This window comes from Eulemur rufifrons, chromosome 8 (assembly GCF_041146395.1).
Source record: "Eulemur rufifrons isolate Redbay chromosome 8, OSU_ERuf_1, whole genome shotgun sequence".
NCBI lineage: Eukaryota > Metazoa > Chordata > Mammalia > Primates > Lemuridae > Eulemur > Eulemur rufifrons.
The window spans coordinates 4,580,381-4,603,484 of NC_090990.1; the positions used below are offsets into that span (position 1 = coordinate 4,580,381).

The 23,104-nt window shown below is 37.1% G+C and overlaps 1 protein-coding gene across 1 annotated transcript in view; it reads right to left on the minus strand.

The window, feature by feature from the left end:
• The window catches only part of RERE (arginine-glutamic acid dipeptide repeats), a 409,470-nt gene that overhangs the window by 213,379 nt on the left and 172,987 nt on the right, over positions 1 to 23,104 (minus strand). The window contains exons 3-4 of the mRNA XM_069479289.1: positions 22,368 to 22,438; positions 13,356 to 13,481 (exon numbers count right to left, since the gene is read on the minus strand). Coding sequence (XP_069335390.1) covers positions 13,356 to 13,481; positions 22,368 to 22,438 — 197 coding nt within the window. The remainder of the gene's footprint in view (positions 1 to 13,355; positions 13,482 to 22,367; positions 22,439 to 23,104) is intronic.

The window sequence follows — 23,104 nt, forward strand, 5'->3', positions numbered from 1 at the left end:
TAAAAAAATGACATATGCCTATGGCATGAGCCAATATAAGGGAAAGTTAACTGGGTTTCACCTCTCATTAGTACTTAAAATAGCAAGTGTTTAATCATTTAATTTGTACTAATGTTAATTTTTTAAACAGACCTGGATTCTCAAAGAAATTCACACTGCCTCTTGTTAAACCAGGTCTCTAAAATGATAACCCAAAGGATAAGCCAATGGGAAGAAAAAATCTACAGGGATGGAAAACAGTGAGAATAAAAATCGGTATTAGAATTCCACGACTAAGGCATTTAGATAGAAAAGAATTTATCCTGCAACATAGCTAAGAAACTCCTGTCGTACGGCTGCTGTCACAGGGAAGGGATAATGTCTGCAGCACAGGCTTCCTCAATCCGATCAGAGCCATGTTATATATTAAAGTGCACATACAGGAGACCACATTTGATCTGGACAATAATCAAGTCTATACAGCAAGGGAGTCTCAAGTAATTTTTTTAAATAAACATTTCACTAGCTTTTTTTAAAAAAATGATCAATCCTGTTGACAGTTTTCCAGTCCATCTTCTAGAAGAATTCATTCCTCTACTCAACTAACTGCCTGGTATTCAGCAGTGACTGTAACTACTTCCTTAAGAAATAGCGCAGGAAGGTGAATTTCACCCAAGCAGGAAATAAGACCAATGGCTGTCCAGGTCTCAGCCATTCTGTCTTTCTCCCCAAAATATAAAAGGACAATATATGCTCAGAAGAATTCCAACTACACTCAAGGGCAGCTTTATAAAACAAGCTGAAAATCTTTGGTGTGTTCTCCAAATTATTGTGACAGGACACGTGTGTGTTCTAAAAGCCTTTTTCATTGGGATTATAAAGCATACAGCAAACCAGCCTGCTACGCTGCTTCCAGACAAACCTATGCCCTTTACTTACAAATTCAACCATAATGGACCAGACAGCAATGCAGGAGCCAAACAGGAAACAAACAACTCAGAAAACACTGCAAAAAACAGCACAGCAAAGAACAAATGAGGGGGAGAGGGGATGTTAAGCACAGAAGAGAAAGTAAGCTATCTGTGGGAAGACAGGGCTGCCCCCAGCAGGTGACAGGTGGCACCTGATGGGCATTCCTGGCACTCCAGCATAGCCACACCACGGAGCTAGGAGTTGGGTGGGATGCATGGTTGCAAAGCAGTACAGCTCTCTCATCCACCCTCACACAGGAACCCAGCCTAAGGCCCTTCTCCCAGGAGAACCCTGCCACATGCCATAGCCTCTTCATGGCAACTGGGCACCCACCAAGGCTGGACTCCACACACAGAAACCACTTCCAGTGCTCTATTACTAGAAGGTGACCACTTGGATTTCAAAGACTTCTCTTTCTGGCTTTCTTCATTAGTCTGCCTTCCCTCTCAACCCTCTCCCCTCCACACTAGAAAAGGGATTTTTAAATCTGATCAGTTTTCCAGGGGAAGCAGAAATGTGATTTTACACTGTTCTTTAGCCTCACCTCATGGTTTTGCTAGAGACCAACATCTCCTGGCTTTGTCCAGCTAACCATGCTCTTCCTGGGGCTAAATTTAAAAATCCTACATGACAGTACTGTCGTCACCAGAAGAATACATCACACCACCAATTCTGAAACACTGAAGTAGGAAATCTTCTCTCCGCACAGACCATAGAAGAGCAGACGGCTTCAAACTTCACCTGGCAGACTCCAATTGTGCTCTTCCAATTGACAGGTCCAATTAGGATTCCACATGACAGTGCCTCCTGCAAAACTCCTCCCAGCTGGGGGACAGTGGCAAAGGACTACCTCTGAAGGCTCTTCCTTCTCTGCATTCCCAAGCCTTCATATCATAATGGGATGAGTTACACCACCAGCACCCAAACAGCACAATGGTTGTTTCTTTTTTCCCTCCCTGAGGCTTATAGGATGGGCTGCTTTTCTTTTTCAATCTGTTAGCTGAAATTCTACCAGCCACCTAACAAATTAACAACCCAACCTTGCCACAGTTAAAAGCTACAAAACAAAAGCAAGCCCAACTTCTTGTATAATTTCCCTCAGAAGGGAAGAATATAAAGCTTAATGTATATCAATCAATGCATCCGGTCAATGGAACAGGCCAAATACATTTGATGTTTGCTAAGGCCAACTCTAAAGTAATCTGTTAACTATGTGCCCACAGCTACAAAAGAGAGAAAACAAAGACAAGCAAGGTGAGAAAAAAAATGTGTGTATGTGCCCAACCCTCTGTTTAATAATTCCAAAAAACACAAAGCCACTTAGGCAGAAATAAATCACAAATCTATTCAAGAGCATTGTAAAATGGAAGGGAATTATCCAAAGGGATTCACCAGTCTACTGACTAATTTTAATACAAAATGCCTCACAAATCTCCCTATGCCTCCGACAAATCACCAGCTGAGGCAAATCCCAGATAATGAAACATTGTAAGAAGGGCTCTTTTTAATAATTTAGCCCATCAAGGAGTAAGTATTGATTCTTGTTTTCAGCAGAAGGAGAGAGTGTTATCTTTAGCCTTACAGCTCAGTGACAACATCAGGGAATTTAATCACAGTGCCTTTCCTGCCATGCAATCCTTAAACTGTCACCTAGGATTCTCTATCATTCCTCATCCATTTCTAAAGAACCCCTGGTCTCATGGATGTGCCTTCCCTACTTAACCCACAGTAACCATAGCAGCATTTCAAGTTCAACAGATTAAACACATCTGTCAATTATTTGCCAGCTGTTTTTCCTTTTAAAATTTTAACAATGCATCAGATATTTTTGTGCATTTTCAAATTGTTTGTTAACAAATCTGCTCAATATCTTAAAAGCACAATGATAACCATAATGGCAACTGTGCCAATCTCTGGACATCTGTGGATATTTTTAATATATCCAAAACAATGCTATTAACAAAAGGAAAAACCGAGGAGAAGCAGTATCACTACTTCCTCATTCCAACACAGGAAGGTCAGAAAGTCCCCAACATTCAGGGAAAATCAACCAAGTATGAAATTTAGCAGTAATACTAATTCAAGAGTAGTCCCACATCTTTACATACTAGAAAAATAACCAAAACAAAAAAAATTTTTAGACTTAAAACAAGCCGATGATTTCTGATTCAAGTACAAAGCAAACTGCATCCCTGTGTCCCACGCCAGTTAAACTACCCTAAAACTCCACTGTTGTATTTAACTCTCACTTTTTCACTGTGGACAATTAGTTCTACACTCCCACAGACTGTACGTGAGTGGGAGGGGGAGCAATCACATCTGCTGCTAATTTGCCTTGAGATGCTATTCCCAAACATCTTTCCATGATACTTTGGATCAAGGTACCTTAATCCCAAGTACCTTCATGTCCAAGGTCACCACACACATCTTTTATTATGGGGCTTTCTATTACAGGGCACCAAAGGCATTTGGTAGTGGCCTCCTTAGGTCCTTTACCTTTCCTTCCAAACTCTACATTATTACAAGGCCCGGGGGCAGTGCAGCAGCACATAGAGTCGGGCATCTAGGAGAAACTTCCATGTCTCTAGGTTGCAACCAAGGGCAGCAGTCTCATAATGAAAGTGCATCCCTCTTATGTGGCAACCACTTATCTGTTGTAAAAGCACAGTAAGCTTCTCTATAATAAAGATTCAAAAGGCCAAAAAAATCAGCAATATGGACCAGACATAAAATAAAGAAATGAAAAGCAAAACCTCATGCTATGTTAGCTAGAAAATCTACATGCATGTATATGTTTATGTTTTATGAGTTACACAAGTCCCTAAGAATTCCAACAGTTCAGGTGGAAAAAAGTAAACATGAGCAACATTGACGTCGACTAGCTACAACTATAGCCAGGAATAGTCTCTTGGTTCCATGCTCCTCTTCTTTATGTGGGTGGTGGAAGGCAAGGTGGAGAGAGACTCACCAGTCACTTCCCTTAAAAAAATAAGCTTATACACAGTAAGTTTTTCTGGCTGGTGTTAGCCAATCTTTCTCTTGACAGTCTTAAATGCTGTACTTGGTGCCAATGGTCCCATGCATTTAATGTATTCCTTAAAAAAAAAAAAATCCTTCTTTACTTGATTTAAAAAAAATATAATCAATGTGCCTTCTTTTGTCTTGTAAATAAAACAAACTATTAATTCAACAGTTAAGGAGCAACTTCTCAGAGCCAGGAACTGTACTAGGCACTGTAAACAAAAAGGTGGATGAAAGACGGCCCTTCTCTCAATCTAGCCAAGAGGACAGACACACACAGGCATGGCGTGAGGGGCTCTTGCTGACAGCGTCTACCAGAGAAGAGCAAGAGACTGGGAGGTTGGACTGGTGGGCGACAGGAGGTGGAAGAGGGGAGAAGGTAATTTTTACCTTCATTTCAATGAGTATCTTAAAAATTTTAACATATTCATTTTCTGGATTAAACATTTTACAACTTTATTAACAGAGCTGCAAGATTTCAAGTTCACATATAATCAAATAACTAAGTAGTACTACTATAATTATCACAGGCTGGTAAATAAGTACGATGAATCCAATATCCCACTGGCACATTTGTGCCAGGTAAACGCAAAGTCACTTCATGGCAAGCTATACTTACACTGATAGAGTTTTCTCAGTGATGATAACCAAAATAACAAAAAGCAACAGAAAAATTAAGTCATCACAAGGAATCCAATAGCCTACACATGCCATACACCACCCCCAACCTTGAATAACCTGGGACATATGCAATCAGTAACAAATTTATGTCACAAGTGGCCATTTTATTTCAGAAAAACATTATCACCCAGTCTATTAAATTAATGTTGTACTTAGAATTTTATTGGTTTCACAGTTTGATTTGAAATTAATTTACAAACTGCCTATTTTAGCTGCATTAGGGATATAAGCACATATATTATCCCTAATTTGTGTGTTGGGGAAGGTAGGAAATTAAGTAACAAAGAAGCACAAAAACAATTTTCTTTGAGTCCATAATATACTCAGGTTTGAGAAATGTAAGAGGTCCTGAAATTGCTTCAGAAGTTCTACACATCCAGCGAAGGATAAGATCAGATCCTCTTTTGCAACGGTTACTGTTTGCTAACAATGGCTGCCCACCAGAATCCCCTGCGAAGCACCTGGAAGGCATATGGACTCCTGGGCCTGACTCCAGAACTACTGCATCAGTATTCTGGTTTTACATGCAAAGAAACCGAGGCTCAGAGAGATTAAGTCACCTGATCACACAACCAGTAAATGTCACCAACATGATTCAAACCAATACCATGATTTTAACAGTAATAGTGTGTGATTTTTTAACTACCTCCATGATCTGGGGGGAGAGCATACAGGCAGCTTTCTACTATTCTTTCAACTTCTCTGTGAGTTTGATATTATTTTCAAATAAAAAGTTAAAAACAGAACAAAAAAGAATGGAAAACAGGCTGAGACACGTTAAAAGGTAGAAGTGGGATAGGAAATAGAAAAGGAGGAGACACCAACAAGAACAGAACCAGGCCTCTGAGAGAGAGGCAGAATGCACCATCTCAACAGAGCAGGTTGGGGGGCTTTCAATTTTGTTTTGTTGTGGGAGGAAAGGAGGTCCCAGGCCATAGCAAGGCAAAGGGAAAAAAAAATGAAATTTAATATATCAGTAAGATGGGGTTAGGGAAGTCAGAGTCTTTCTGTATTTTGCTATATTACAAGCTCAAATAGCATTTACAAACTGGCCCCAAAACCTCCATAATATGTTTACCGAGAAAAGCATTCTGAGGTCTAAACAACTGATCACACAAAAATTTCTAAGCTCCTCCATTACAACATAAAACATTCATTTCTGTGCTAAACTGTAAGGCAGAGTTCTAACAGTGCTTCCTTCCAGAAAAACCTGTGAAGCTCAGAATTAAGGTTTATCTTACTGAACAAAGAAAAATCTCAAGAAAGTTGGATAGTGGATAATTTTTTGTAATCCTAATGGATCAATGTGAAGTTGTACCAGGAAATCTACAATTTTTTCACGGACCTCCTTTTAACAGTCAGTCAATACAATGTCTCAAAATAATTTCAGTAAGAAAAATCTATTGCTATTCTCTCTCTTATTTATTTTTTGTAGAGACAAGGTCTTACCATGTTACCCAGGCTGGTCTCAAACTCCTAGACCCGAGCGCTCCCCTGACCTCGGCCTCCCAAAGTGCTAAGATTATAGGTATGAGCCACCATGCCCAGCCTACTACTATTCTCTTTAAAAACAGGGCATATCAATTCTTTCCCAACTTATTTTAAATAGGTAACTAACAGCAAGTGATAAAGTAGATTGATTTATATTACTGGCAGTAGGAAATAAATGTTTTAAGCATTAAATACCAAACTTTTACATTACATAGGTGAAGCTATATTAAACTATCTCCCAGCCAAGTACAACATAATATAGTTGGAACTAGAGATTAAAAGTAATTCAGCAACATCTGCTAACAAGAGAGAGATGAGTTATGCTAAAACATCTTTTCTACTCAATGATCAAGATAAAGGAAAAGTCAGGCCTATATTCTTTACCCTACAAAATCTGATGTAAAGTGGCCCTGAGTGACCTTTCAGTACTCACAGATACAGGTGACATGGATATTATGAAATTGCTCTACAAAGGGCTTTTACTAATCTTAATTATCAAGCTATATATACATATATACATTATTATTTTTTTTAAAGACAAGGTCTAGTTTTGTCTAGTCGGTCTAGTCTAGTCACCCAGGTTAGAGTGCCGTGGCATCATCATAGTTCACTACAACCGCAAACTCCTGGGCTCAAGCAATCCTCCTGCCTCAGCCTCCCCAGTAGCTGGGACTATAGGCACACGCCACCACGCCCAGCTAATTTTCCTATTTTCTGTAGAGACGGAGTCTTGCTCTTACTCAAGCTGGTCTCGAACTCCTGGCCGGCCAAAGTGCTAGGATTACAGGCGTGAGCCACCACCACACCTGGGCAAGCTACATTTCTAATATAAATTTCTATTTTCAAGATTTAAAAATTCTACCCACTTTTACATCTACCTGGTTGTCACCTTGAAAATTTCAAGACAGATTCTAAATTTTAAAATTTCCCAATCTATACCCAGGAAATTAAGGGAAAGGGAAGAAAGCTATAACTGAAATTTACTAATGGGTAGGAGTACTAATATACATACTTTCAAAAATTACCAAGGCATAAATATTCAGGATACTCTAAAGAAAAATTAAATCTTTAAGCAGTTTCAATCTCTTTTCACAAACGCTTTGATTACTTTAGCCATCAAGCTTTAATCAAGCTGGCAAGTCTTTTTCCTTCCACCATAAGAATTTCAATGGGATACGAAGGGATAGGACAAAAGGTGGGAGGAATAGAGTAACTTTAAATCTGCTGAAAAGATGGAAATATACAAATTTCTGTCCCTTTTATACAATATGTATTTTGAAAATGGGTTGCCAGTTCCTAAAAATGGACACAAAACTATGTACAGACTGAAAATCTAAGATTTACTATTCATAGATTTTCATTTAGAGAATACATTTTGGGATAAAAAGAAAAAAATACATTCATTTTAGGGTGCGGCAAATATCTGATATTCATTGGACTGTACAACATGAGATCAAAGATAGAACAGAAAATGCCAACTTGCAGACATGAGGCATAATAATTTCTGCAAACTTTGAAAAAATATTAAATTTAGGTGTATCACTTAAAACTTCATTCTTCAGAAAACTCTGGTATCCTTGGGAAACAGTGTCATCTCTTCTTCCATTGAAGGCCTTGCTATAGATAGAAGATATTGCCATTAAAAATACTATGATATCCTAAAGTGAAGGGTAATGCTAAAAACAAAATCAGGCTAAATAAAATTGCAAGCTTACTTCTGTGGTCTAAAATGTCTTTGGCATTCTATTGGTAAAACTAATTCTGGAGAACTTGTAAAGCCTGGAAGCTCCACATATTTATTTAGTTATTTTTCAATGTAACAGTACAAAACACCCCAAATAAACCAGAGCTGAAAGGCCTAACAGTGCCTGTAAGTAAAAAGGAGCAATGCACTATCCCTGAAATAACAGAAAGCTCAATAAAACTTGCAAAGGATCATCAAATTTAAAATATATCTATGGTAACAAAAAGCCTGCTTAAATCGTAGGCAGTTATAAAAGCATATGGTTATTGAAATCTGTGTTCTGAAAATGTGGCTTGATGCCTCCTTTTGGAAAAAACGAGATGAATATGATGAAAAGATAGCCATAAGACCAAATTATCTGACAAGTAGCTTTTATGGGGAAGCAGGACATAAAAACTGCTCCAGGTGAAAGGAATTGATCTGAAAGCAAGGGTCCATGTTCTCTGATGCTGACATCAGATGGCTTTTGCATTATAGGTCAGTTGAGTGTTTTAAGAACTTTTACAATTTATTACATTAAAATGCAACAGCTAGTAATCACCTTTCATTTAGGTTAGCTAGATTAATCCCAGCATTTGTATTAGCAATTCTAAAACTCCAGTCATTTTAACACCTTTCACTACAGTCAAATACAAAAGGTAGAATCTCTCATGATCTTTCTAAACGGTTGTTTTTGGCATACTTAGTATCAAGTGAGGAAGCCACAGTAAGTAAAAGCAACATAGCCTCAAAAACTCCTGCACAGCTAAACAAGAAACCAGATTAGAGTTCTCCCTAAGCAGCAAGCAGATAAAAACAATCAGCTTCACTTCTAAAATGGCATTTCATAACACATTTTCATTTTTAATTATTAAATGATACCAAAGTCTCAAGTATGAAAAGTACTAGTGTTAAAAATGATACTTAACTAACAATAAATGCCTTACTTGTGTAAAAAATTATACTGTTTTAACACTGATTTGACATGTAGTCACAATCACTTAAAGTAGATATTAAGCGAAGCATTTTGGGCCCTTAAAGAAGTAAATGGTGTGCTGAATGAACAATTTTAAGAATCTATCTTATGGGTCAAGGAAGGCTGCATGGGGCAGTGGAAAGACAGCAACCTAAGATACACGAGATGAGGCTTCAGGCCTAAGTAGCCCCCTACTAAACATGGACTTGCATAAAGTAAATCCCTGACAGTGTGCACTAGCTTCCTAACCCGTAACCTGCAGAATTGTCTAGATGGGTAGAATGGATTTACTCCAAGAAATATGCAAAGCCCAAATTAATAAATTCAAAGTTTTACCTGAATCCCTCTCCCATCACCAAAAGAGCAAGTATTTACAAACTATTTTTCAAATATATATAGATGCTATTAAGATGAATGAAAAGGGACGTCATAGTAGCTGAGGGTTATGCATTTTTAAAACAAAAGGACACTAAAGATATAATCACCACCATTCTAACAGGAAAACAAAATTTGCTGACACTTAAAAAAGGTTTTCACACCATACTACTGATATCACTGTCCATTTATTTATTCAGCGTAAGGGCCAGCCTGTATAACTCTCAGTGGCAGAAGCCATCTACTCTTCCAACTGAATGAACCACATGTTAGCTCAAACTCTCTAGTAAAGTGGCAGTGAAGTTGGGCATCGGGGCAGGGATGGCCCAGGAATCACAGAAGTCAACCAGGAGGACAAGGAAGAGGATCCAGGCTAGGGTGAGTTCCCCAGATGTAAGCCTCAGTCCTGTCACTCACTAAAGGCAAGATTTTTATGCAAATGTAAACCTAAAGTTTTCTTGTCTGACAAATGAAATAAACATCACAGAATGGGAGGCAGTGCCCTGGCACAAAGTAAATGCTTAATGTTAGTTTACTTCCTTAACAGCAAGCTGATATGAGGTTTTAAATGACCCACTGCAGAACCTTTACAGAGCAGCAGTTTTTAATCTTAATTTTAAAATTATTTTCATTACCTTAGGAATCTACTGATAAGCATCCATAGTCAAAAATTATAGATCCTCCTTCCAGAAAAATGCACATACATGTAAGACTTTGCAAGCAATTTCAGGAAGTTCACAGACCCTTTTAAACTCAAAGAGACCAACCAGAGGCGTATGGCCCTCAGATTAAGAATGTCTAGAAAACTAATTAAGTTAAAACCAGAACTTGTATAAATCAAAAGTGTTATGTGATAATAGATAATGCTTAATGTATGCTTGTTATATGCTAAGTACTGTGCTAAGGAATTCCAGGAATTACTTTAATTTTTGCAACAACCATTTGATGTAGATAGTGGCATTATATCTGTAAGTGGTAAAACTAAGGGTTAAAAAGGTTAATTAGCGTGTCCTGTGTTACAAAGAAACATATCAAGAGTAAAAAAGTTCCCTAAAGGAAAATGTACCAAAAACAAAACAGTAAAAAAAAACAATGATAACTGAAATAAAATAGCTCAAACCACTATTATAGTACTGCCTTAATTATGTGTGCTGGCCACTCAACAGAGGTTAAACAAAAAGATATGGCTAAAAGAATAAAAACACTAAATAACTAAGGACCCTTCCTTACTAGCTAGCCCCTGATCTCCTAGTGAGGAAGATGAAGGTGCAGCCAACAAGAACCCTGGCCTGCACAGCCACATCCATAACAATAGAAATAAACATGCATTTTAAGTCCCCTAGAAAAGCTGCACCTTTTCTACCTCAGCCAGAGACTCCCTCGTGCTGCCATGTAGCTTCTATTAAACCGTCTGGGGGTGGGATCCTCTCTGACCAGTCTAGGGAGGATCTGGGCAATGTTATCTTTGCCTTCTTACCTCCTCCACTACTCTCCCCCCCCCCCACCACCACCAGTGAACACAGTACTTTTTGCTAGAAAACATCCAAGTAACAGATTCTCAGTAATAAGTAAAAATGTTGTCTCTCCAGCACAAACACAAAAATGAACAGATAAGTTAAAAATTTATAAAATTAAATCTGATAAGTTTATTCCCTCATTACCATAGAAACACATATCACATATACCTGAATATGCAAAAAAAAGAAAAAAGTTAAATTATGATGCAATCAATGCTATCCTATAAAAACTAAATTAACAAAAATAGTCTATTAGGGAAGACATCTGGTGTATCATGGCAAGAAATGTTAATGATATTGTCTGCAACCCTGTAATCAATTTTTTCTCCCAGCAGCTCTCTCATTACACTGTATTAGATCTGTGTGCCTGCAGAATTTATGAGAGCTCCACACATAGGGGTGAGTTTCGCCAACTGGATCCAATTCAGATCCAGCTCAAATGACTTTGGCAGCATGAAGCATCATTAAGGAACAATCAATACAGTTAGCTTTATGCAGCATCATCTTGACTGAAAGAAGATTTATCATCTTACTACAAAATCTTCTCAAACCTACATATAATGCATCTGAGTGCTCCACCAATCATGAACTTATTTAAATCCTTGGTGGAAACAAATACTTTTATTGCCAAAAAAATAAATAGTAGTCATCACTAATTCCAATATAAAAAGTTTACTAAAAATCAATGTTATTATGGGCAAAATTTATAATCCATTCAGCAGATCCTGGTTAGTGACTATGATGGTAAATAAAACAGTCTAACAATGACATCCACATTGATTAGAGAATAAAACAAGAAAATATCAGCCTGAAAGATAAAACCCATTTCTTGGCTACATATGGAAACACGATAGTAACTGGTAAAGGCTGAAGCTCTGTAAGTAGGTAGTCAAATTGGGAGTCTACTAATTTGTCCCTTAGGATGTAAATATATCCCTCCAGGGATTAAAACCAGGCTTTTATTCACTATGTTGGGTTGTACCTTCCACTGTGAATGGCTATTATTTCAAGAATTCCAAGGCTTCCATAATGTGAACCTTTTTTTGGTCTAATTCTTAAGTAATTACACAAGCAACTATATAAATATCCTATTGTTATTGTGACAGTTACTCCTGATTTTGTTACAATTACTAATATCCCATCGCCACTATCCTGGTCCTTTTCATCTTACCCATGAATGACAGCCCTAACCTCTTAATTGGAACTTCCACCGTCTTTCCCCATTGCACATGGCACACTGCTGCCCAATCTTCTTAAGCAATGGTTTGCAAGTTGGCTTGCCTGGAATAAAACAGCCTGCAAAAGCCCTCTACTGCCTATCACATAAAATCTTAACTTGTCTAACCTTGAAGGTCATTTATGATCTGGTGCCATTTTACATCTCCACCTCTGCCTCCCGAGACCCACTAACCTGTGCTCTTCAGTGACGTCCTGTGGGTCATCTCACGATTCCCAGGCTCACTGCCTACGTTGCTTATGGAGGTAGGTTGACAAGTACACCTGGGAAGGCTCCTCCACTCTGCCTGTGCACACCTTACTGATATGTCAAAAACATACCCAGTTCCTTAAAACTTAGCTACCTGCACAGAACTTCCCTGAGTGCTACAGCCCACCTGGAGCACTCTCTTTTCTTAGTCCCAAGATATTAATATTTTACACTGCAACTGAACAATTCATCATATATTGACAGCATCTTTATTGTGTATATGTGTGTGAGAGAGACAGTTATTCTCCTGTATTATTTTCTAATTCAGTATGAATTGGAGTCCCACAATCACTTCTTTACACTGATTTTAGTAACTAAAATTACACTTCCTTAGTGACTAACAGAAGTCTTGGGTATCCAGTAGTCATTCAGAACAATAAATATCTGTCTTTCAGAAAATGTTACCATTAAATCCTCCTAAAGGAAGGAAAAGGAAGACAAACGGGTACTTTCATAAAGGGGGAGATATGCTACACAGAAATAACTCTTATAGATCATTAGCACAGAGTCCCTGTGTTCTAAGGGGTAAAGCACTACAGTCACTTCATCCTGCTGCCTCTCAGATGTCCCACATCACCACCAGGTAAGAGAGGAATCAGCAGGGTAGAGCTGTGAAAAGTATAGCTACACCCCATCCCAAGCCTTTTGAAGTGCTTATTCTATATCTAGTGTTGCAGAAAAGCCTCACTATTTCTAAGCAATATTCTACAAAACATCACCTTGAGAGGACAGCAACCAAAATAGTTTAGATTGGTGGGCCACGAGTCCCAATGAGCCTGGGGAAATGCACATTCCACAATTGGACTCAAACTTACCCCCTTTAATCCCCATTTCAGTTGCCAACATCCATACTCGCTGCTGATTGCCAGCTCCTGCTCCTTGCAGCAGCCCAGCATGCTCTCTGCTGGTGCCAAAATACCCTTCCACCAAACCCCGCTAACTTCTGGAACTGTCCTAGAGGGGTAAGGCAAGTCCCGTATTTGGCTTCCTCTGTGCATGTACTTGTTACTCCTTTAAAAACACATATAATACAGCACATTTTTAAAGGGGCTCTGGGGAGGGAGGTAATATTCCTATTTTATACCCTATGGGATATAAAATACTGATAGCTTTTAAAAACGGGATTCTCCTTACCCCTACAGGCCCTCTCCCGGCTTCAGAAAGATGTTGTGGTGGCTGTGATGCCACCGGCAGAGAGCATGCTGGGGGGTCACACAAAGCAGGAGTTGGAGATCTGCAACAGGCCTGGGAGTTGTGGACCTAAAAAAGAAAACAGTTTTAAGTTAACGTGCCCAATGCCTCCTCATACCCTGGTTATTAGGGGCACTCAGCACACAAGCAGGTATCTGCAAAAATCCTTTAGCAGATGGCCTCTGAACTCAGAAAATTTGTTCTACTACTAAAGTTAACCTTTCTGCATTAATCAAAGCTGTTTCCTTATTTCAGTTTGAGCAAACACATACCCTTCTGGCTCCACACTTTCCTCTGAGTCCTGTCATAAAGCAGTATGGTGTGTGCCCCTCAAAATAACCAAGTTAAGATGTGACACAGTGCCAAAGCACAGTTAACATTGGCATGCTTTGCTTACAATAACAACAAAAAACTCAATGGTGTCATATAAACACAACAGTAAAATGAACCACAAGTGGACAAACTGAGCTTTCAGAAGAGTTTCTAATGAGAGAAGCTAGAGACATAAGACATGTACTTAATACGGAAATAGTCAAGGCATTAGGGTGGCCAGAGAAAGACCCTGCCATTTTCTCAAAGTTCAAGTTTAATTTTGTAAAGGTAAAGGCAAGGAAAACAGACAAAGACCTAAAAACAGAGGGAAAAAAAGACAGCATTCAAATAAATTATAATTTTTTCAAAATGCCCACTAGGTAAGTATAATGGAACAGGCACAAAGCATAAAGTTCAAGTTCAAGAGATATTATTTCTTTTTATAGGCAAAACCAGTTTAGTATATATGGCTTTTTTAAAATTAACTTTGAAAATATTTAAAACCAACAAAAAAAGATTGGAGAGCAACTTCTGAAAGCCAGCACAGTCCTTACAAGTACCAAAAAAGATGCCTCAAATAACAGTTTGAATATGTTCCCTTTCAAATATTTTAGAGAGCACATAACATTTTTTAAAAACTAACCAATCCAATTTTCATGTGGTTTTAAATGAACTAAAAAAAAAAATACACAAAATAGAAATACTTATATAAGAACCTCTGTTCTTACAGTTGTTTTAAAATTACAGATAAACTTTTTAATATTAAATCATTATTAGAGTGTCCTGTTACATATAATTCCCTTTGAGAAGCTAAGAATCACTCTCTAACAACTTTCAGTAAACCAAGGTTTTAATATATTTATTTTTGAAGATTTCTTTTAAAAGATAAATACCAAGAAAATAGGGAAATAAGCTAATAGGAATGTTTTCTCATGATCACTTTCTTTTCTTTTCTTTCTCAAAAGATTACCGTCCAGAGTACATCCTGGGCTCTATACAGTACACTTTCTATGCAGTCAGTCTCTGATACCCAAGGACTCAGTGACAACATAGATATCAAGTGTTAGTAGCCATAACATTCTCACTACACACCTTTCTCCTTGCCCTACCAGCACTGCAAATTCCGAATCAAAGATTCAGTTGTGCACTTGAATACACAGTATATTCAATATTTTTGCCATAAGCATCAAAATAAAAATGGATTTCTGGTTAATCTCTTACCATTGGGAATTCAATTAACCAGACCACTCAAATGCTTATTCATTCAAATTAACAATTTTCAATTAAAAAAAAAAAACCCTAGGAAAGCATTTCTAAGCACTTGACATTATTTTAAATACGTAAATAGTTCAAGTAATTATTAAAACAATTTAAGCATTTTAAAAAGGCATTTTTTCAAAGCATATCATTGTTCTTACATACAAAATCAGAGTCAATATTATCTCAGTTTCCCTAATTTTTTTCGGTACTTCTAATAGCTTTTTCTTGGACTATTGAGTTGATTCTTAATACAAACATCTACTTACACATATGCATTACAATTTTCCAGTTCTAAAGAATCAAGTTTGAACAACAAAACTTTACCAATATTCTTGCACGGTAGATCTCTGCAAATACCAGATTGCCTCAAACTTTCTTAAGCTCCTTTAAAAAAAAATTAGAATACCTAGAGTTTTCTGCACTGAAAAAACTTCGCATATAGATAACAAGTTTAGTAAATGACATTTTTAGATAAATATTTTATAGAAATGCATATAACTAAACAAAACGTTTTCAATGGTTCCTGAAATAGAGTCCTAAAGCCCAATTAAATTAGAAGAAAATGAATTATCCGACCTCACAGCAATCATGAACAATTAAAACTTAAAATCCCAAGTGGTCTACCCCGACTGTCAGCCATGAGTAAAATAGACTGCTGAGAAGCCAAATAAATGGAGCCAATAAGATGCTCAGACATTATTTATTCCCAAGGCTTCACTTTGACGTCTACTTACGTGAATACTACTCTGTCTGTTTATAAGTTGACATCCACAGCATGCACAAAGGATGTGGTGGCTCAAAAAAACCTTCAACATCATTGCTCCATAATTTGGGGGTAGGGAAGTTGTGTATAGCTATCCAACCACCACCTCCTTTGTGTCCATCAACCTCAGGGCTAAGGAATTTCATCCTACCTCTTGCCTCTTAAAGGATTAAATGAAATTACAATTTTCAAATTTATATCTGAAAAGGCCATTTAGTCTTTGTATATGATAGCTATACCACTTCATAACAAACTTTAAGGTTTTTACTTCATTATCTAACACTCTGCACGAGTCACAAAGGTATAATTAGGTGGTACTGACCTTTTTATAGGGCATAAACCAAGAGGGTAAAGAGAAGAAGGAACTATAGAAAGAAATACACTCAGTTCTGCAGGCCTAACTTGAGGGACTGCTAAAAACAAAAACAGAAAAACAATCGCTGTTTCACGTAGAAACAAATCATACCATAAGGCATTTTTCATAACAGTTGACCTTTTCTGGGATGTTCATATACATATTAAGCCCTCGTTTATCTTTACTAAAAGTCAGTCATATAGAATATTCAAAACAGAATACAACGATGTTTAAAAAATTTTATAACTTTGGCTACATTCATTTAAACTCCTTATTTCAATACACACTGCAGGCTAACCAAACATAAGTGAGCAGACTTCTCTGGCTTGTTTAATAGACAAGTTAGTTTGTAGTTAATGTATACAACATATCAAACTACTACTAAGGTTCTTAAAACACTAATCCAGTGAATTTTCTCCACTGAAATGTTATTTCACTCAATATTTAATACGTATTTACTGTGGATCTTACAGCCAGGCAATGTGCTAAGCATACGGTATAGAGCAGTGAACAAAACAGACATGTCTGTCCTCACAAAGCGTAAACCTAGCGTGCCAACTAAATAACATCATGATCAGTGTCACTCTATGGGGCAGTAGACATTTTATAGGCTTGACCTTTTAATCTGGGTGCTTTATATCCCAGCTTCACAGATAAACAAAGAAAAGGTAAGAGGGTTAAGTGTCTTGCCCAACATCATGAAAGACAGCAACTGATGAACTGATGATGTGAACCCAGACAACCTGAAAAAAAGTAAGAGCTCTCAATTTGTGCAATCTATCACCCCTCATCTAAATCCCAGAATAACATATCCCATATTCTAAATAGCCATGTTCAAATTACGTGGATTTCCTGCCCACCTCCCACAAAAAAAAAAGGCTCTAGTAAAAGATTTACCTACAATTAAATGAATGCCCATTTCCTGAATGTCCACACACCATACATTCTGTGCTAAGTGGTCACAATAGCCAAGCTGGGATTAAAAAATTTTGGTGTATAAGCATCAATTTGATAATTAAGTCATTGTGTGTACACATGAATACATGCACAAAAAGTGCATGTTAATGAAGTCTCTTCATGATTATATCTCCCAGTACTACCTATGTTTCTGACAAAAAAAACAAGAAGATATAATTACTCATCTTCAGTAAGTTTTCATTATAAAGAAGGAAAAATAGCTTATTGTTGCTTTTAATCCATTTCTAAGAAACCAAATTTGGGGGAGGGGAAAAAACTTCAATGATAAGTAAAACCTAAGCAGAAGTTAATTTCTCTGCAGGCTTCTCTTCTGCTGTGCTGTCAGGGAAGCATAAATAAAGGTTGATGGGTAGCAATCAGCTTTTGAAGTAGGGTTATGAGTACAGACCAGAGATCAGAGAGAAATTCCAAATGTTTTTCTTCCAGCTGCTCACACTTGGCAATGCAACAATGAGAGGGATATGGTATTAAATCATGAATAATGTGGCCTCCACATTCACAGCAGTAATGGAGAGGCGCCTTCTCCAAGGTAACTAGCAGTATGCAGCCTTAGCTATTCCACATTCACAACCAGCACTTAGAATCTATGCTGTTAGGGGCATAAATGATAGAATAGCATTCTCATCATGCAAAGTGGTAATAATACGTTAAGCCTAACTAATAGTCAACGGGAAGCAACATAACAACCTTAATGACATATCCCCAACTCCAAGGTATCTCTATACCAGGTTTAATTTTAAGGACAATTTTCCCAGTTTTAAAAAAACAATTAAGGAACCAATTGAATCAATGATATTAATCCAAACTAGTACTTGTAATAGCTACGTATATTACCTGGAAACTCACTGGGTCTAAGTAACAACTAAAACATCTACAATTATAAATCTAGGAAACCAAAAGCATATTTGCTTCTATCATATGAATGACAGCAGCTCAGGAATCCACAGAGAATTTCCATGTAGAATATTAAAAGAATGGCTTCAATTACTAATCTGTAAATTAAAAATTAGGTAAGAACTACTAAAAGGAACTCCTTGGTGCTATACTGAATGAAAATTACTAATCTCAGTGATCCTGTTAGCATTCTCAGAGTCCACGACTATTTTTAGATAGCAAATTATCTCTATTATGCTTCTTAATGCCTGGGTTTCTATAAAAAATGAAATGTTATTGTTTTTAGTGAAAGAATCTTTCTTTTAGAACAAAAAGTGAATGGCTTTCTCCTCATCGATCCTATTCAGAATGTTCTCCATAGAAGACTGAAATCTAATGCCACAAGTTGTCTCTGCAATTAGAATCTAAGATCACTGAGGGAAGGAACCACATTTTACACTTCTTCAGTCCTCTTTATGGTGCTGAGTTCACCAAAGAACACAAAGTAGGCTTTCAATAAATGCCTGTAGGAGACACTGTTTATAGCCCAAAACATTCCTAATTGCACTCTGTGATATAATGCTCCTTTGTGATACCGACTCATTCAGGAACAAAACCCTCAAGGCAAACTAAGTCACACGGTGACCTATAAAAGCCATGGGAGGGCAGCAGAAGAAAGGATTGAATTTGTTATGCTAGGCCTTTCCGGTGCAATTACTGAGATCCACTCAAGCTAGCCCAAGTAAAGAGGCCTTTTACTCAGAGGGAAAAACAGTGGGAGGAGCATCAGCACAGGCCTCAGCAGGGTAGAGAACACACAGCTAGGGGCACTGTCACTTCCTTTGGGTCTGCCGCTCTCCCCAGCTGTACCAGTCCTCTGCCTTTCCTGGTTTCCTACCCTACCTAGCACGTCAGCTTGCCTATGCCTGCCCCAACCTCGTTCTCCACATTAAGGCAATTCTTGATTTATCCTTCCAGCTTTGCCCCTCTGCTAACTGCCTTCAGTCTTTCAGTTTCCCAACTATAAATTCTAAAAAACAAATTTGGCTCAATTAGTCTTTTCATGCCAGGCCATAAGGATCATGGATTGCCATTCCATATTACTATTTTTTCAAAGAGCTAAATAAAGATTTTGCCAACTATTTTACTATTTAGTTCAGAAACCTATGGTGCAAAGCTACCTTATTTAACTGATGATCTTTCTTTCTCCTCCTTCTAAGCATATGCTGTCCATAATTCCACATTATCTCTCTTTTGAGCCCCTGCTTTTGACTACTTTTTCCATAGATACTTTGGTCAATGTATTCAAAGAAAACTAAATCTCCCACATTGTAAATAAGCTCAATCAAATGAATACTTCCTAAGAGAATGAAAGCTTCCTAATAGAACACACAATTCACTTCTCTTGAAAATGCTACCTTTAAAAACTTCAGGTCAATTAGGAACTTAATTACTTTGTACTATCATAACCTCCACCTACCTCTGTGAAAGTGTGGGTTCTAAATTTATCTACCAGCATAGGATCATGGGGTCCAGATGTGTTTTGATTGTTATGTATTAATAAAACACAGGCCATAAATCCTATCCCATAAGCAAGATGACGTATCGTCTAAACCTGGACATTTCTGAGAGTGAAAGGGGAGACTGTTTAATAGTTTGGTGGGATAGCAGACACAGACCAGAACATAGAGGCAGCTATGTTCTACACCACAGACCCAGATTCTAGAGGAATGCAGTAGCAGACCCTAGAAGACAACCCAGGCCCCCACATAAAATACAAAGATGCCTCTTCTCTCATATAGAACTATAATAGTTCACAAAATTTCACCCAGGGACCCTCAGTTCAATAAATTGGCATTATGCTAAGTCTTAGCGACTGTTGGTAAATGTCTCCTCATCCCCAGTTCTCAACTCATTAACTTTTGTTGCCTATAACATGGTAATCATACCTAATAGGTACCATAAAGGGCATCAGTCCAGTTATTTTTAGCCCCCAAATATATCTTATACTCAAAAATCCACCATGGTACAGTGCTTAATTTTCATCTGTGGTATAAAAACATCTCTCAGTTACAACTCAAACAAATTTATTTTATGATAGTTAAAAAGATAAAATACACAATTACTCAACATTTCAAAGCTATTGGGTTTTTGTTTGTTTGTTTCATTGCTCCACTTGCCATGGTATCTGTTGTGGGCAAAACCAAATTCAATTTCTTCTTTTTAAAATCTTGCAGAGAACCAAAGCATATTGCCTTCTGCTCTTCTTTTCCCTTCACAGCTTAGGTAAACTGGAGGGAAAAAATATTTTGATTATTTTCATCTACTTGGTTATCTTTTAGTAAGCATAGAGACCAGGAAAAGAAGAAAGTGGGAATAACTACATTTCTTCTAGGAGCAAATATTTCATTATCTCTGTTGTTTTCATACAACTATGAGGAAGTGCTGAATACAGAACCTCAAACAAAAACATGAGAAATAGCAGTGTGTGATTTAGAAAAACATATCTAAACATATTGCACCCTACTTCCCACATTGTTTTTGCAGACAGCTTTAATGTGCTATACTAGACCAATACTGACAACAGAAGCTTCGGCTTTTATTGCTGTTAATACCCTGAGCAATTACTGTAACTCAGCAGGAATCTCTGCCCAGAACAGCAACTATCACATTGTAATCAGTATTTCATAAGAGACACTGTTCAAACATGAAGGCACCTGCTAACGTGTAAAAATTATACAAAAAGGGTTCAGGACCTAATAGGTAAAAGAAAAATCTTTGTGATTTTATTTCATAGCTATATATTTTCCATGGTATACTGGTATTTTTACTAAACCAAATAGTAAAATAATCACACAGAAAGACAATGAGCAGGGAAAGAGCAGTAGCAGCATCCACTACCAACATTAAAATTCTTCTGGAAACAAGGCCACTGTCCACATTTCAGGTGTCAGTGCAGTATCTATTAAAAAAAATTCTTTAGAAAGAAATATATAATAAATAGCAAAGAGCTCTAAAAATGGTAAAAACTCATATCAACATAAAAACTGAATAGAAAGCATTTGATTTACAAGATTAAAACTGCAAGGCCATCTTGCAAAGCGACTAGGGAAGTAAAAGCAACCTACCAAGAATAAATAAATCTTAGAAGTAAATTGTACATATTGACTTTCTTTTAAAACGGTCAGCATGCAATAACTACAACTTTTTAATAAACGAAAATTTTTTAAACCAGCTAAATCAGAATATTCTAATGTGATGTTTGGAGTCATTAAAAATGATAAAAAGAAACAAAGGCGACGCAGAGTTAAAGATCTTTTCAGACTACATTTCTTTAGACTGAACTATCACATATAATTAATGTCAGAACACAAATATTGTCAAGTTACAAAAAGGTTTCAAAATAAGAGCATTCACAGATACTGATACACATCTCTACCCAGATACCAAGAGTATAGACAGTGGTTCACAATCTTCAAGTACAAGGATCCCTTTGTAAGATCAAAGTGGTTCAAAAGATTCCCAGATGACACTACTTTGTTAGTATTTCACATATCATTGTTTGAGGAAAACACATAAAAGGGATTCTTAACCGTGCTCTTATATAAGCGAATTTTTAAAATCATAACAGCATGTTAATACATCTGAAAAACAGTTGTACAGACATGTATGAGATGTATTTATTTATATAAGACTGAGAATGTTTATTTACAGCCCTTTGCAACTCCACAGACATCCAGGGATCCAAAGCCTAAAGTGTGGGAACCACTAGTCTAAAATCAAGAGATTTCATAATGGGCAATATCAAGACTTATGTATTCAGGAAAAGTTTTTAATGAGAAAGTACAGAAGCTATCTGCTCACTTCAGCAGTAATATACTAAAATTGGAAAGAAAGTATAGTAGCTATATCATGCCCAAGCCAGACTTCCTTCTCTTAACCTCTACCCCTGGCAGGGCCCCAAAACCAGTTTGAGATGCACTCCATACTCACCAAAATATTGGAGGAAATTACAGTTCTCCACCAGAAACTATTCTCTGGCCCATTTATATAATTTTTGCTACTCATTAACAATTTCTAAATTTATTTTTACTTCAGGCTCTTAACAATGGCTAAGAAAAAACATACTACTTCAGAAACACAGGGGAATGTCTGAAATTGTCAGAACAGCTACTAAAGGGACAAAAACTTCAGAAACATTGTTTACAATATGAGCATATAACAGTAAGTGCTATAAAACTGAAAAGATGAAACTAGTAACTGCCTTATTTCACTGACAGGGCCACAGGGCAGTTGGCACTCAGAAGGTCAACTGGTGAGCACGCCAATGGCGATAGAGAGGCACACACCAGCCGCTGGAACTGGAAAGGGGAAGGCACACAGCAGAATGAACGGCACATTAAAAAATGCTTACCAGTTTGAAGTCTTGAATGCTACAGATGAAATACGGTGTGTTTGGCCTCCGACTCTCGATATACACACAGTCTTTAAAAGAAAAAGAAATTTTAAAACAATGGCATTTACCTTTAAGGGAACAAAGACAGGGCCCATAAAGCCACTGCATAAATAAAATAAATAAATAACAAGGCATATACTTTTTATATTAAATTTCTTTTTGAAGGTGATATTAAATTATAAGTAACTTCAAACTAAAGGAAAACAGATCTTTGGTTCTTTCTGACCACTTTTCTAATAATTTAAAGGACCTGATACAGCCTAAAGTATTTTCTTCAAAGTCCCTGAAGAAGGAGGGAAGGATCCCACAGGATTATCAATATTCAGGTAAAATTTAGATAAAAGAAATGACTTGTTCAAAATCATACAAAATCTTGACTATCTTATTCAGATAGATGTTCTCATGTCTTCACCAAGGGAAATGGCTTTGCCAAATGCTACTTTATTTTTAATAAATATTTTGTGAGGAAATAAATGAAATACGCAAATAAGACTAGCTTGAACATGCTATTACAATGATCTTCTCTTCTAAAGCAAGAAAGAGAAAGAAACTAATCTAACCTCTTGTAGATAACTTACTATTTTAACCTAAACATGTTTTATTTTCTAATTGTAAAGAAAACCAAGGCAACCAATCAGATGGAATGAAGTAAACCAAATTACATTTTCTTCAGGGAAGAAGAGTGCTTTCTTAAA